The sequence below is a fragment of the Pristiophorus japonicus genome, chromosome 3, assembly GCF_044704955.1.
Source record: "Pristiophorus japonicus isolate sPriJap1 chromosome 3, sPriJap1.hap1, whole genome shotgun sequence".
Taxonomy (NCBI): domain Eukaryota; kingdom Metazoa; phylum Chordata; class Chondrichthyes; family Pristiophoridae; genus Pristiophorus; species Pristiophorus japonicus.
The window spans coordinates 34,263,386-34,280,250 of NC_091979.1; the positions used below are offsets into that span (position 1 = coordinate 34,263,386).

At 43.9% G+C, this 16,865-nt stretch overlaps 1 protein-coding gene across 1 annotated transcript in view; it reads right to left on the reverse strand.

Moving 5' to 3' along the window:
• The window catches only part of LOC139253730 (contactin-associated protein-like 5), a 1,639,232-nt gene that overhangs the window by 343,404 nt on the left and 1,278,963 nt on the right, over window positions 1-16,865 (reverse strand). Inside the window, exon 17 of the mRNA XM_070873523.1 lies at window positions 9,510-9,728. Within this exon, the coding sequence (XP_070729624.1) occupies window positions 9,510-9,728 (219 nt within the window). The remainder of the gene's footprint in view (window positions 1-9,509; window positions 9,729-16,865) is intronic.

The window sequence follows — 16,865 nt, forward strand, 5'->3', positions numbered from 1 at the left end:
GCAATCCCTTATTCTGAAACTATGCCCCCTAGTTCTGGATTCCCCCACAAGGGGAAACATCCTCTCTGAATCTATCCTGTCAAGCCCCTTCAGTATCTTATACATTTCTCATTCTTCTAAGTCAATAAGGTCACCTGTCACTCATGCAAAATATCAGCTCATAACACAATGAGTAATAACTTGGCTATTCTTGGGACACAAACAAAAGCTGAAAACCCTTAGCTTGAAGGAATAATATTCCTTGGACAAAGAACTGGATGAGTTTGTAGTTGAATGTCACCAGAAGGACCAGTATGCCGAAGACAAATAGCAAAGTGACCTTCCTGCAGGATATATTTTTTCTCTATGAATTCCATTACAAGCCATTAAGGATCACTTGAGCACCAATTTTAACCCAGCCCAGGGGGGAGTGTTCATACCATGTTTCCGCCTCATACCATTTTAAGAAAGAAAAACTTGTATTTCTATAGCGACTTTCATGACCGCCAGATGCCCCAAAGAACTTTACAGCCAATGAAGTACTTTTGGAGTGTAGTCACTGTTCTAATGTAGGAAACGCGGCAGCCAATTTGCGCACAGCATGCTCCCACAACAGCAATGTGATAATAACCAGATAATCTGATAACTTGATTAACCATTTAACTCAATAAAAACAATTGTTCAGGGAGGCAGCCTACCCACACAGGTGGAAGCCCAGTTAGCATTCTAAGGGGTCGCAATTCGGATTTGTACGCCGCCTGTTACCGTGCGGGGAGGCGGTTAACGGGCGGCAAAGGGCTACCGTCGTCGGTAAGCGGTGGCGAGGCCTCGACCTAAATTGACTCAGCTCTTTGGCAGAGGCGCCAAGAGGCAATGCTGCGCCGGCTAACGCCACCCATGTGGTGATGTCATCCAGCGTGCAATGCCTCCTTGACGCCTCTGTCGCGACATTTGCTTTGTACGACGGCCGTACAAACAACTGTCGTAACAGAGTGGATCTCGGGCGGAATCGCCCAGACAGGAAGGTAAATTTTTCTCTCTATTTATTTCTACATGTTTTCATTAGTTTTAAGAGTTGGGAAGTGTGTGTGTGTGGATTGGGAAGTTTTAGTTATTTTTTTTCTCTTCACGTTTTTTTTCGAGCACGAAATTCAGTCCGCCTCCTGAGCTCCCCCGGAGGACCAGTGTGCAATGCCACTATTTGGCGCTGCTCTCTCATCTCGGGCGTAAAAATTGAATTTAGGACTTTGAGGCTGCGTCTAATGTCCGGAGCTAAAATCATCACGCAGGCGGTGACACCGCCTCAAAAACGGCGGGACCGAATTTTGACCCCTAAATATCGCAGAACCGCAACACTATTTAACTCAGAAATTGGGGAGACCCATATAGCACAAAAGCCACCAGCGAAACCAGCGAGGCCGCAAAGTTACCTGAAGGGGCCACGGAAAGTATTCTGTAAAATTTCTCTGAGGATTCCTCAGCCATGATCATATTGAATGGTGGTGCAGGCTCGAAGGGCCGAATGGCCTACTCCTGCACCTATGGCATGTTGGCCTTCATAGTGAGGGGATTTGAGTACAAGGGCAGGGAGGTGTTGCTACAATTGTACAGGGCCTTGGTGAGGCCACACCTGGAGTATTGTGTACAGTTTTGGTCTCCTAACCTGAGGAAGGACATTCTTGCTATTGAGGGAGTGCAGCGAAGGTTCACCAGACTGATTCCCGGGATGGCGGGACTGACCTATCAAGAAAGACTGGATCAACTGGGCTTGTATTCACTGGAGTTCAGAAGAATGAGAGGGGACCTCATAGAAACGTTTAAAATTCTGACGGGGTTAGACAGGTTAGATGCAGGAAGAATGTTCCCAATGTTGGGGAAGTCCAGAACCAGGGGACACAGTCTAAGGATAAGGGGGAAGCCATTTAGGACTGAGATGAGGAGGAATTTCTTCACCCAGAGAGTGGTGAACCTGTGGAATTCTCTATCACAGAAAGTTGTTGAGGCCAATTCACTAAATATATTCAAAAAGGAGTTAGATGAAGTCCTTACTACTAGGGGAATCAAGGGGTATGGTGAGAAAGCAGGAATGGGGTACTGAAGTTGCATGTTCAGCCATGAACTCATTGAATGGCGGTGCAGGCTAGAAGGGCCGAATGGCCTACTCCTGCACCTATTTTCTATGTTTCTATGTTTCTATGTTTCTATGTTTTTATGTTTCTCATAGTTACGGAGGAGCACGAGTCCTCCTTCGGGGACCCGCCATGAATCCTTGGACCTCCCCCAGCCCCGGACAGCTCTCTCCCTCCAAACACCGGCATCGGTTTGGAAACTGCTCCCCAGCACTAACCTGATGCTGGGCAGCCATTCCCCAGGGTCCCCCGGTGGCTTTCAGCTCTGTGCAAATTCCCGCTCCCTCCCGCCTGTTGTCCTTTGACGTCATCACCTGCTGACTTCAGGTGGGAGAGAGTTCAGAACAATTCAATTGAGGCCCAGGGAATAAAATGGCCCCGGGCCTCTAACGTGAGTCTCCGCGAGGGTTTCGTGCACCTGTCTCACATTCTACCCACCCAGAGTTCAAATCGTGCTTTAGTTTCTATCATGTGCACATTACCCTCATTAAGTGAACTCTACCACAGCCGCTGCTAAACCTCATAGAGTCCATTGTATTCATCGTCACAATCAAATCCTTTTAGCATCTAACCAAGGCTAGTACAAGTTATAACACATGTTTGCATCACAGAACACAGGTCCATCACAAAACTAAGATCTTTAAAAAAAAATGGATCATCAATGATTTTTAATTTAGTCTTTCTCAGGGATTTTTGTGCTTTGCTTGAAGTTAAATTCACACAATAAAACCAGGCCGATGTAAAATCGTTACTATCTGGGCAGTCAACGAAGCTGTCAGATCTTGTAACCAATACTCAACAGAGAAAGAAACTGAAAACAAAATCTATTTCCAAAAACAAGAGAGACCGTCTGCGCTGTTTGTTAATAATTGATCCGCATTTAGGCAGATAAAACGGTTTATTTTTTTAATCATTGTAATGTATGGAGTTATTTAAAGGTAAACTCCATTCAGGGGAACAGTTTTATTAAGTCACAGTCTGTAGCCAATTTTGTGTTAGCCCAACACCAAGAACATGAATGAATGGAGCAAAAATGTACGGGGCTAATCGTCACTTTCAGGAGAGGCGGAAAACTAGAGTTTGCAGGCTGACTTCAATGGTAAGAAAAACAGTCAGAATGTGTAAAGGTGGTGTGTGTAATGGAGGGGGAGGGCGAAATAACGGGCGGGTGTGTAATGGGTAGGTGAATAGCGGGCGGGAGTATAATGGGCGGGTGCATAACGGGCGAGGTGTATTAAGGGCGAGGTGTATAACGGGTAGGTGTGTAACAGGCGGGGTGTATAACGAGCAGGGTGTAGAATGGGCGTGAGTGTAATGGGCGGGTTTGTAACGGGCGGGTTTGTAACGGGAGGGTGTGTAACGGGCGGGGTGTGTAACGGGCGGGGTGTATAACGGGCGGGGTGTAACGGGCAGGGTGTAACGGGCAGGGTGTAATGGGCGAGAGTGTAACAGCGAGTGTTATGGCACAGAGATATGGACCATGTACAGCAGACACCTCAAATCGCTGGAGAAATACCACCAGCGATATCTCCGCAAGATCCTACAAATCCCCTGGGAGGACAGGCACACCAACATCAGCATCCTCGTCCATGCCAACATCCCCAGCATTGAAGCACTGACCACACTCGATCAGCTCCGCTGGGCAAGCCACATTGTTCGCATGCCGGACACGAGACTCCCACAGCAAGCGCTCTACTCGGAACTCCTTCACGGCAAACAAGCCAAAGGTGGGCAACGGAAACGTTACAAGGACACCCTCAAAGCCTCCCTGATAAAGTGCGACATCCTCACTGACACCTAAGAGTCCCTGGCCCAAGAACGCCCTAAGTGGAGGAAGGGCATTCGGGAGGGCGCTGAGCACCTCGACTCTCGACGCCGAGAGCATGCAGAAAACAAGTGCAGGCAGCGGAAAGAACATGCGGCAAACCAGTCCCACCCACCCCTTCCCTCAATGACTATCTGTCCCACCTGTGACAGAGTCTGTGGCTCTCATATTGGATTGTTCAGGAAAGAACTCACTTCAGGAGTGGAAGCAAGTGTTCCTCCATTCCAAGGGACTGCCTTATGGGCAGATGTGTACTGGCGGGATGTGTAACTGCCACCGCTCCATTACCGGCAGTTTTACATTCCATAGTGCTCCATATAGAGAGAGAGAGAGGGGGAGAGAGAGAGAGAGACATCTCAGAGGGCTTTACCTGGTGTGATGGAGCTTAAAAGTCTAATGATCTGCATATATCAAGAGTGAAGGGACTGGCCAACATCTCTGAGATATTGGGACATTGCTTTTTGAAGATTTTTGCTGCTATATCTCTATCCAATTTGACTTCTCCCCGGCTGTGATGACAGACTGCACTTGGAAAGCCACCCTGAGCCTCTTATTATACATGTGGTGATAACTGCCTACATTACTGGCCAGTGCTGTTCTCCTGCTCCACTGTTTGCCTCTCTCTGGCCCTGATATGGTGGCAGAATGGTCAGCAGAAGACCTCAAGTCAGTGTAGTCAATGCTACTGGTCTCAATGTTGTTGAGTTTGCTTGACAGACTTTGTGAGTGGCATTGGGCAGGGGTCCTCAACCTTTTGGTTTCTGAGGCGCCGCCCCCCCTCCCGCCTACCATGTTCTAAAAATTCCACGGACCTCCTGTCAGACAACACATGTAATTTTTTTTCACTTAAAAATGTAGTTATACAGTTAAACATATATATTGATCATCATTTTTGTTTTACTTACATAATGTGAAACTTGGTGCTGGTGCTGGGCACCAGACCAAGGCTCAGGTGAGGGGAAAGGACACCAGATCAACGATCGGGTGAGGGGTGCAGTGACATATTGCAGTACAGTCCTTCTTGCGGAGCAGCAAAGCTCAGTTACTTGCCACTGGCTGAACCAAATGGTCATGGCGCACAAGCATAGGTTTAAAAATTCATTCGAGAGAGAGAAAATCGTACACGGGTTGCGCAAGGCTTGCATCCTATACAGTCTCTGGTTATTTTTGGCGGACCCCTTGAAACCTTCTTATGGATTCTTGTAGGTCCACGGGGGGGTCATGGACCCCTGGTTGAGAACCCCATCGAATAGGGAACATCACGTCTCATAGTTGCTAACCCAACGGAGGTCAGCGAACTCATCATAAACTGGAATCTTGCTGATATATTTGGCTTAGTGACCAAACTGGAATGAGTACTGACCAACTGAACTATTGTGAGAACACAAATTGGGCTAGAAATTGGGGTTGAAGGTTGGGGCAAATGCCGCCGAACCGCAATAAAACTCCGCTCCTACCTGGTGTCTCCGTCTCTTTGGACTCTCGCGGTCCTGGGCCTGCAGCCGTACACCTGGGCAAAGGCTCACGTATCCCAGAGGCGCATGCAGTTCGCAAGCGTCCCTGGGATCACGTGGGTCGGCCCAACCAATCACAAGGGGCATTCCCATTATGCTTATGAGGATTCCATTTACATACGGAATCAACATAAGCATAATAGGAATCTCCTAAAAAAAAACACTTCGATAAAAATAAATCATCACGTTAAAAATTAATTAAAATACTATTTAATTAAACATTTAAAACAAAAATTTAATTTCTGGAAAAATAAATGTAAACATTTTTCAGGTGGCCAAAAGTGAACCAAACTAGTTTCAAAGGTTTTTGAGTGCTTAAATGACTTAAAAAATGTTAATTTTAATACTTAATTTAAACCCTTACGCTGGTAAAAGGCGGCCTTATGTCTGCTTTAACCAGTCGTACATGTTTCGTGGGCATTCGCTGGGCAGTAATTGGGCAAATAGCCCAACGCTGCGTCAGAGAATGTTCATTTTCTTTGGATTCGTACGAGCTGCTTGACAGATCGCAAGTTCAGAGTTTTCCCACATGCACACTGCATGCAGAAACCCAAAACTTGTCGGGCATTTACAACCGTACACTGTGCATACACCATCATAGGTCCTGTAAAATCCAGGCCAATGGCACTTTCTAGACTGTTAATGATTATAGATTCAAACACAACGTTAACAGCTTTTTATGGCTCATGGTTGTGCAGTACAGATAACATAAACCTAGAAGCTACATGCACCGTTCAGAATAAAAGTGTCTGAACACAATGATGTTGGTATCTCTTCTCAATGTGGGTTAGCATTACAGTTTTTGACAATCTTAAATTATGCAGAATTCTACTATATCAAATTCGAATGCATCAATAAATAGTTCTCAAGGTATGTTATGTTCGAATCGAGAATCTATCTGGATCACTGCACGTAAGCAACATAAATAAAATAAATCAAGTATAGAAACATAGAAATTAGTTGCAGGAGTAGGCCATTCGGCCCTTCGAGCCTGCACCGCCATTCAATAAGATCATGGCTGATCATTCAACCTCAGTACCCCTTTCCTGCTTTCTTGCCATACGCCTTGATCCCTTTGGCCATAAGGGCCATATCTAACTCCCTGTTGAATATATCTAACAAACTGGCCTCAACAACTTTCTGCGGTAGAGATTTCCATAGGTTAACCACTCTCTGAATGAAGAGGTTTCTCCTCATCTCGGTCCTAAATGGCTTATCCCTTATTCTTAGACTGTGACCCCTGGTTCTGGAACTCCCCAGCAATGGGAACATTCTTCCTGCCTCAAATGTGTCCAATCCCATCAGAATTTTATATGTTTCTATGAGATCCCCTCTCATTCTTCTAAACTCCAGTGGATACAAGCCCAGTTGATCCAGTCTCTTCTTATATGTCAGTCCTGCCATCCCGGGAATCAATCTGGTGAACCTTCGCTGTAATCCCTCAATAGCAAGAACGTCTTTCCTCAGATTAGGAGACCAAAACTGAACACAATATTCTAGGTGTGGCCTCACCAAGGCTCTGTACAACTGCAATAAGACCTCCCTGCTCCTATACTCAAATCCTCTAGCTATGAAGGCCAACATGCCATTTGCCTTCTTCACCGCCTGCTGTACCTGCATGCCAACCTTCAATGACTGATGTACCATGACACCCAAGTCTCGTTGCACCTCCCCTTTTCCTATTCTGTCACCATTCAGATAATATTCTGTCTTCCTGTTTTTGCCACCAAAGTGGATAACCTCACATTTATCCACATTATACTGCATCTGCCAACTCACCTAACCTGTCCAAGTCACCCTGCAGCCTCTTAGCATCCTCCTCACAGCTCAGACCACCACCCAGCTTAGTGTCATTTGCAAATTTGGAGATATTACATTCAATTCCTTCATATAAATTATTGATGTATATTGTACATAGCTGGGGTCCCAGCACTGAACCCTGCGGCACCTCACTGGTCACTGCCTGCCATTCTGAAAAGGACCCGTTTATTCCGACTCTCTGCTTCCTGTCTGCCAACCAGTTGTCTAGCCATATCAAAACATTACCCCCAATACTATGTGCTTTAATTTTGCACACTAATCTCTTGTGTGGGACCTTGTCAAAAGCCTTTTGAAAGTCCAAATACACCACATCCATTGGTTCTCCCTTGTCCACTCTACTAATTACATCCTCAAAAAATTCTAGAAGATTTGTCAAGCATGATTTCCCTTTCATAAATCCACGCTGACTTGGACCGATCCTGTCACTGCTTTCCAAATGCACTGCTATTTCATCTTTAATAATTGACTCCAACATTTTCCCCAACACCGATGTCAGGCTAACCGGTCTATAATTCCCTGTTTTCTCTCTCCCTCCTTTAAAAAGTGGGGTTACATTAGCTGTCCTTCAGTCCATAGGAACTGATCCAGAGTCAATCGACGTTGGAAAATGATGACCAATGCATCCACTGTTTCTAGGGCCACTTCCTTAAGTACTGTGGCATGCTGCCTATCAGGCCCTGGGGATTTATCGGCCTTCAATCCCATCAATTTCCCTAACACAATTTCCTGACTAATAAGGATTTTCATCAGTTCTTCCTTTTTGCTGGAGCCGCGAACCCCTCGTATTTCCGGAAGTTTATTTGTGACTTCTTTCGTGAAGACAGAACCAAAGTATTTGTTCAATTGGTCTGCCATTTCTTTGTTCCCCATTATAAATTCACCTGATTCTGACTGCAAGGGACCTACATTTGTCTTCACTAATCTTTTTCTCTTCACATATCTATAGAAGCCTTTGCAGTCAGTTTGTATGTTCCCTGCAAGCTCCCTCTCATACTTTATTTTCCCCCTCCTAATTAGACTCTTTGTCCTCCTCTGCTGAATTCTAAATTTCTCCCAGTCCTCAGGTTTGCTGCTTTTTCTGGCCAATTTGTATCCCTCTTCCTTGGATTTAACACTATCCCTAATTTCCCTTGTTAGCCACGGTTCAGCTACCTTCCCTGTTTTATTTTTACAAAATGATGTACAATTGTTGAAGTTCATCCATGTGATCTATAAATGTCTGTCATTGTTAGCATACTCCACGTAAATGAAAAATTTTATTTTGAATCAGATATGTATAAGGCAAGACCATATCTATGGTATCTCCATTACTACAATGAATTAGGGCTAGACTTTCCTGAGAGCCCCTCAATGTCTGATTGCCTGCCCAGAAAAACCGCTAGCATTTGGTAAGTAACGCTAGCGAAAATTTGCATTTTATGTTAAAACAAATTAAATCTAATTGCCCGGTAAGAAAATGGGCCTTGTACCTTTATTCGCAACAGATTTCTCGGCGGTTAAGGGGAAACGAAGTAAAACGGGCTTTTACAAAAAAATTTAGTCCAAGCCTGCGGTTGGGCCGAGGGAGACTCCCAAAGCACGCACTCTACTCGGAACTCCTTCACGGCAAACGAGCCAAAGGCGGGCAGAGGAAATTTTACAAGGACACCCTCAAAGCCTCCCTGAAAAGTGCAACATCCCCACTGACACCTGGGAGTCTCTGGCCAAAGACCGCCCTAAGTGGAGGACATGCATCTGGGAGGTCACTGAGAGCATGCAGAAATCAAGCGCAGGCAGCGGAACGAGCGTGCGGCAAAACCTGTCCCACCCACCCATTCCTTCAACAACTATCTGTCCCAACCTGTGACAGGGACTGTGATTCTTGTATTGGACTGTTCAGCCATCGAAGGACTCATATTTTAAGAATGGAAGTAAGTCTTCCTTAATTCCGAGGGACTGCCTATGATGATGAGAGAGGAGAAAACTTTTTAAAAAATGTTCACAAAAAAGATAAAAAGCATTCCCAAGACACTTTTACACCTAATTGCTATTTTAAAATGTTTAAAAAATAAATAAAGAACATTTAACTTAATTTTCTTTGGATCAATGACCTCCATGTAATCACCTTGCTACACGATATATTTTGCACTGTCTAAACAATGCAAAAAATAACATGGTTCTCCAAGTTGAATGGGACTGGTCATCAATGTGTACATGTCAGGGAGAATGACAGGCCATTAGTAATAAACAATGAGCTCCTACCTACAAACAGTTGGCTGCTGAGCTGTAACTGGATGTGTCCATCAGATGGGGCCTCCTGCATCTTTCTTGGCAGGTGATCCACTTGAAGGGATGCCTCTCTGATATTTCGCTCTGCTTCCACGTAATGCCACTGATTGTCATTCAGATGCGTAGGCGATTTCACGGTCACCTCAAATGGTCCATTGCCCACATCAAATGAAAGGCCCACTTCCATTGGAGCTGAAAAATCACACAGTGTACCAAACAGAGGTAACTATCTTTGACCTGAAGAGCAAGAGTGTCATAAAAAGAATAATGAGCGTGTGTTTCTCAACACACAAAAGGCAATTAGTCCCCACTGTGTTATCAATGACCTGCCTTTGAAAAATAGCACAAGGCATGGATTTATTATTCATGCCTAATTTGGGTCTCTTCACATATCACACATACACTGTGAGTGGAATAAATCATGATTACAAAGGTAGCTTTTATTTAATTATTCCTAACAGTCTGCCTCTTTTAAAGGGGCGAACCATCTTTTAAAATAAATCTACAATGAAAGGTATTTTAGCGTTTCAAGAGGGCGGCTCACCACCACCTTCTCAAGGGCAATTAGGGATGGGCAATAAATGCTGGCCTTGCCAGCGACGCCCATATCCCGGAACGAATATAAAAAAACACATTCTACGAATGTAGGCATCGGTGGCAAGGCCAGCCTTTATTGCCCATCCCTAATTGCCTTCTTGAACTGCTCCAAGCAGTTTGATACAACTGAATGGGTCACTGGGCCACCTCAGGAGGCGGTTAACAGTCAATCACATTGGTGTGGGACTGAGTCACGTTTCGGCCAGATCAGATAAGGATGGCAGATTTCCTTCCCTAAAGGGCACTAGTGAACCAATTTGTATTTTGTGACAATCCTACAACTTTGTGGTCACTTTTAGGTGATAGCAGCTCTTTATTTTCAGAGTTTCTTGTTAAACTGAATTCAAATTCTCAAACTGCCATGCTGGGATTTGAACTCTCAATCTCCGGATTATTTTTCTAGACCTCTGGATTACAATTCAGTAACATAACCATTACACTATTAAACCAATATCAGATACATAATATTATAATAATGGGAAAAATGCACACAATTCTTCTCGCTCCCCCAAAAAGGTTTTTCCAATTAAAGTAGCTGTTTTAAATTGCACATATTTTACCATTAGAGGGGTTTTTGAACAGTATTACAGTTTGGAATTAACTCTTTCTGTTGCTGGTGTTAACAGACTACAGAATAGATTTTCCATATTGGTTCACTTAGTTAACAGGCTTTAATTGGACCCAACTTATTCGCAAAGTTTGGCGAAAATTGGTAACCAGTGGATCTTGACCCACTTTGCACATGGTCACATCTCTGCAGCAAGACTAACAGGGGGCAGAAAACTCTCACCTGATACCAGCAGGAACCTCATCATCATATTGAAATGAGGGGAAAAGATGACATCATTTGCCAATTTCCTGATGTGCCTGCAAGCAGAACACTGAGTGACATAAATACCATTCTATCCCGGAGGGCTGTGGATGCTCAGTCGTTGAGTTTATTGAAGACGGAGATCGATAGATTTTTGGATACTAAAGGAACCAAGGGATAGTGTGGGAAGGTGATCTTGAGGTAGAAGGTCAGCCGTGATCTCATTGAATGGCGGAGCAGGCTCGAAAAGCTGAATGGCCTCCTCCTGTTCTGATTTCTTGTGTTCCTAATGGAAATTCCGATTTGCTAGGGGCTTAAATGTAGACAGGGGAAGCTCATTTAAAGGACATAATCAGAAGCCTCGGTGAAAGCTTGTTTTTAAAGAGTTTATTTTTTTTTAAACGGTTTCCTGATTTCTTTCTGCTACTACTTATATTTCTTGTTGTGCCAATTCTGCTGCCCCATTTCATTTCTCCAACAGCAGCATTAGCGTTACTTGGTAGTTCCCCTTGGGAATCCTGATCTTTTTGTGGTAAGATTAAGATCAATGGTGGGATGGCAGTGAGGTGGGTCCTACCTGCAGAACTCTCATGCCCAAATCTATAGACCAAGGTGCACATTGCCTCAAATAGGCAGAGGATTAGTGCATCTGGAAGTTCCAATCATGATGAAGGCATCAGTGATTGGTGAACAGAACTCGTTGAGCGGTCGGATTTGGGGAGCAGAACTTTGAATGCTAAAATTGCTAAGCCAGTTGCGCCCCTTGGAATTCAGTGAGTAAAGATGGCGGATAAAGAAGGGGGAATGACTAGGGTGTATTTTACTGGCAACAAGGGCATCAAAGTTGCAGCTGATTGAGCAAATGGACAGCTGCAGAACTATCGTGAGCATCAAGTGCTACGCAATTGGGAGTTTCAAAGTGCCATTGTAACTAGCTTGAGGGAGAGCTTTCTTCAGAAGTGGTTGCAAAATGAAGTGGTGTTGGAAAGAGGTTGAGATTGTAGGTGGTGAGGGATACAAGGAGGTGGCCAGAGAGAGGCTACATGGTAAGGTCCTCCCTCCTCTTCCCTCACTATTAATGCAATCAGGTATGAATATGCATGTGTTTTTTCTTGTGATGAGAAAAGGGAAGGTTAAACACATTCGACATGGATTATGATGTATCTTAGATTCTTAGGATTCAAGCCTGCCCCAGGCACAAGACACCAAATACAGTCACAGTCAGACCTGACTTGAATTATGTTGGACAGTTTTACTGTGGTGCAGAAGGTGGTAATAATAAAATCCTTCAGAATTCTATTTTCAAAATGTGTACAGATAAATTGGATTGATTGTGTTGTGGCAATCTTATTATCTTTTGTTCCAGGTTCATATTTATCTAAACTTCTTCAGTTAAGCATGTAGCCAAGAAATCACAGCAGGCCAGCATAACTGATCTATATCTTTACATATTGAGGGTTAAAGGATTTATTTTAAACACTTTGAAAGCCACAATGTAAATGGCTACTATAATACTTTTATATAATCATAACTTGGGAAAAGCTGTAGAGAGAATGAAATCAAGTGGTGGCATCTTACTGCATAAAGGCCCTAATATTATAGTCTAGCATACTTACAACAACAATGTGTATTTAGAAGGCGCCTTTAACGTAGCAAAACATCCCTAGGCGCTTCACAGTAGCGTTATAAAACAACATTTGACACCAAGCCACAAAAGGAAAAATAATGGCAGATGGCCAAAAGCTTGGTTGAAGAGGTAGGTTTTGAGGAGGGTCTTAAAGGAGGGAAGCGAGGTAGAGAGTCAGTGAGTGTGTTCACTGACCTACACTGGCTTCCGGTTAAGCAACGCCTCGATTTCCAATTCCTTATTTTCAAATCCCTCCATGGCCTCGCCCTCTGCCCTCTTGAGCATCCCTGAATATTATCACTCAACCTTTGGTGGCCGTGCCTTCTTTTGCCTAGGCCCCAAGCTGTGGAACTCCTTGGCTAAACTTCCCTGCCTCTCTACATCTCTTTCCTCCTTCAAGACACTCCTTAAAACAGATGGCTTTGACAAAGCTTTTGGTCACATGCGCTAATTTCTACTTATGCGGTTTGGTGTCAAATGTTTTATCTCATAACAGTCCTGTGAAGCGCCTTTGAACAGGTTAACTACATTAAAGGCGCTATATAAATACAAGTTGTTGTTGAGGGAATTCCAGAACTCAGGGCCTTATATGAACATTTGATACTAGAACACAAGTATACAAGAGTGAGGAAATTCAGGCAAAATCATCAGTACATTGCTATCCCATGGCTAAGTTTCTGAGGGAGACCTTTTCTGCAGTCCACTATTAAACATTAGCATTAACAAATAGAATGAAAATCCAATGGTAGTTGATCCTGTCACAGGAAAGGTTATAGCTAATGCACACAGTGGTTCTGTTCCTCACTGAAGATGACAATATCATTAGATAACCGGCATTTTTAATCATTTAGCACAAATATGCTTATATTCTGGCTCATGATGTTCTTTAGAATCATACTATTATTCCTTTAGAGAGATAGCAACAAAATTCAGGTTAAAAAAACACAACAGTCTAGAAATTTTAGGGAAAAAGAGCAACACCGAACATTAATTATATTTAAGTGCTCATTATATAAAAACAAGCACAGCTAAAGTGGCAACGGTTAATCTATAATGATAAAACGCACTGCTTTAAGATAGCTTGTGTAATAAAAATTAGCATCATGTTATTTAACATTATTCCATCCTCGGTAGTGTTTCGTCAATGATTAAACCAATATAAAATTAAGTGTAAAATAGTGTCTACATAAGAAATAGGAACAGGAGTAGGCCATTTGGCCTCTCGAGCCTGCTCCACCATTTAATAACATCATGGCTGATCTGATCATGGACTCAGCTCCACTTCCCAGCCCGCTCCCCATAACCTTTTATTCCCTTATCGCTCAAAAATCTGTCTATCTCCGCCTTAAATATATTCAATGACCCAGCCTCCGCAGCTCCTTGGGGCAGAGAATTCCATAGATTTACAACCCTCTGAGAGAAGAAATTCCTCAACATCTCAGTTTTAAATGGGCGGCCCCTTATTCTGAGACTATGGGTCCAAATTTCCCCATGAGTTGCACCATTTTTTTGGGTGTAACTTGATTTTTCTGGTGCATCTTTTAAGTTGCAAATATGGGCATTTAATTTGTGCGAGTGTAAGTGAGTTAGTTAGGTTTTTTGTTAGGTCAGGTTTTTTTTCCAAAAGGGGGCGTTCCCAGCCACTTACACCATTTATGCCAATTTGGCCAGAAAAAAGTTGTACTAAACTAACTTAGGGCAGCGTATGTGTCCACTTTTGTCCGCACAGAAAGACCTTACATACAGTTAAGGAATCGGTGCAAGTAACTACATTTAAAGTACCACCAAGTACCAAATAAAGTACAAAAAATAATAAGCAATTAATTAATAAAATAAAAGCAACCCTGCAGCTAAAGCACCAAGACCAAAGTAATAAGCAAAAAATTAAAAAAAATAGAAGGAACCCTGCACGTAAACAACATTTCACGCACCAAAGCACAATCAGTAATAACCATTCAATAAAAACTAAAGAACTGAAATAAATAATTAAATTAACAAAATTAACAAATAAAGAGCTGAAGTAAATCCTACCTTCGGCCTGGGATAGGGGAGGGAGAACGCGACTGGCGCTCCACCGACTTTCAACTCTTTTCAGCCGGGAATTTTTTCCCTTTTTGCCCATTTTCTCTTTTTGCCCACTGACATCTTCAAAGAGCTTCATACATAAATTATTTGTAATACAACCTAACTGCATGTTGCTGGTTATTTATTGATACACAGGATGGGATGTGGGTTAAGCACATGGCTGTCACGTATATATGCTTCTTCAACATGACAAGACCACCAGCCAACCAAACGAACACAAAGCCAGCCCAGCATGGCAAGCAACGTTGCTATACGACAAGCTTTCCTCGGTCCAAACAACTAGACTGCAGCCAAAGGCAACCAACCTCACCCCCCTCTTTCGCCCCGATCAAAACTCAGTCGCACCAACCTGTTTCTTGCAGCCCTCAGCTGCCGGCCTGTGCAGCAGGCCATTCGGCCTGGGATAGGGGCTGAACGCATTCTGCAAGCATCGTCACCACAATCATGGAACGAAGCTACTGCGCATGCGCAACCGCTCTACTGCGCATGCGTGCAGCGGTCGGCACTGTTTTTGGCGCAGGGCTGTAGCTCCGCCCTCCACTCCATGAGGAGCATCGCGCCAGGACCCGGGACACACAGCAGAGTGGCCAGAATCATGAGTACGTTTTTCAACGCCGTTTCCAGCGCACAAAGTCGACGCATTTCGGGAGAGTGCACCGAAAAAAGAGGTTGTGGAAATTTGGGCCCTATGTCCCCTAGTTTTAGTTTCTCCTATGAGTGGAAATATCCTCTCTGCATCCACCTTGTCGAGCCCCCTCATTATCTTATATGTTTCAAGAAGATCACCTCTCATTCTTATGAACTCCAATGAGTATAGGCCCAACCTACTCAACCTATCTTCATAAATCAACCCCTTCATCTCCGGAATAAACCTATTGAACCTTCTCCCTACAGCCTCCATTGCAAGTATATCCTTCCTTAAATACGGAGGCCAAAACTGCACGCAGTACTCTAGGTGTGGCCTCACCAATACTCTGTACAGTTGTACCAGGAGTTCTCTGTTTTTATACTCTACCCCCCTTGTGTATCTAATAGTGTAAGTACAAATAAAAATAATCAAGCGGGAACTAATATGACATAAAATAATAACTAGGTGGGACTGAATAGCAGAATACATCTAATCGAGAAACTCAACGGCCTCCAAAAACCTCGAGTGAACTTCAAAAGTCCTACAGACCGAAAGGGTTCATGTTCGTAATTGATTCCGATGCTGGGAATCTCCTGCCCCGCTGCCATAACTTAAACGTAAGTTTGGCGCAAATCCCGTTAAAGTGCATAACCAGGGTTTCCACCAAATATCCGCTATAGCATCGGCGACGGAGCAGAAGTCCCAAAGGAAATTCCTGGTGCTGGCCCATAAAATAAGTCAGGGTTCCCAGTCCTGGTCGCTGTCCAGTGACCCTGCTAGAAAGTATATGTCAGCAGTGTCCGCTGTGGTTCAGTGGGTAGCATACTCGCCTCGGAGTCAGAAGGTTGTGCGCTGAGCACAAAAATCTAGGCTGACACTCCAGTGCAGTGCTGAGGGAGTGCTGCCCTGTCGGAGTTGCCGTCTTTCAGATGAGACGTAAAACCGAGGCCCCGTCTGCTTTCTTAAGTGGATGGAGAAGATCCCATGGCACTATTTCGAAGAAGAGCAGGGGAGTTATCCCCAGTGTCCTGGCCAATATTTACCCATCAACCAACATAACAAAAAAAAATTATCTGGTCATTATTACATTGCTGTTGGTGGGAGCTTGCTGTGCGCAAATTAGCTGCTGCATTTCCCACATTACAACAGTGACTACAAAAGTATTTCATTGGCTGTAAAGCCCATTGAGACGTCTGGTGGTCATGGAAGGTGCTATATAAATCCAAGTCTTTCTTTATATACATGAGTGCCAGTTGAGGGCATTTTTAAGCTCTGCTGTGATGCACTTCTGCGGTGCAACTCATTGTCTAAGTTCCCCGATGAAAAATTGACCACTTGGAAGAGGTGAGGGATGGCTGCCAGCTCCCCCTGATTCATACTCTAGCAGGAGTTAGCATTTCCAGCAGATTCGGGGAGAGGAATGATTATAAAACTAAGTCAATCTCAGTTTAAAACCTTTATGCAATCATTCTTTTCTATCTGGTATTTATTTAGGTGAGTTTATCTGCCAGTAATTGTAGATTGAACATCTTGTGTAACCTTACTGTTATTGTGAAGCTTCTCCAAGGGCATCATTAACTC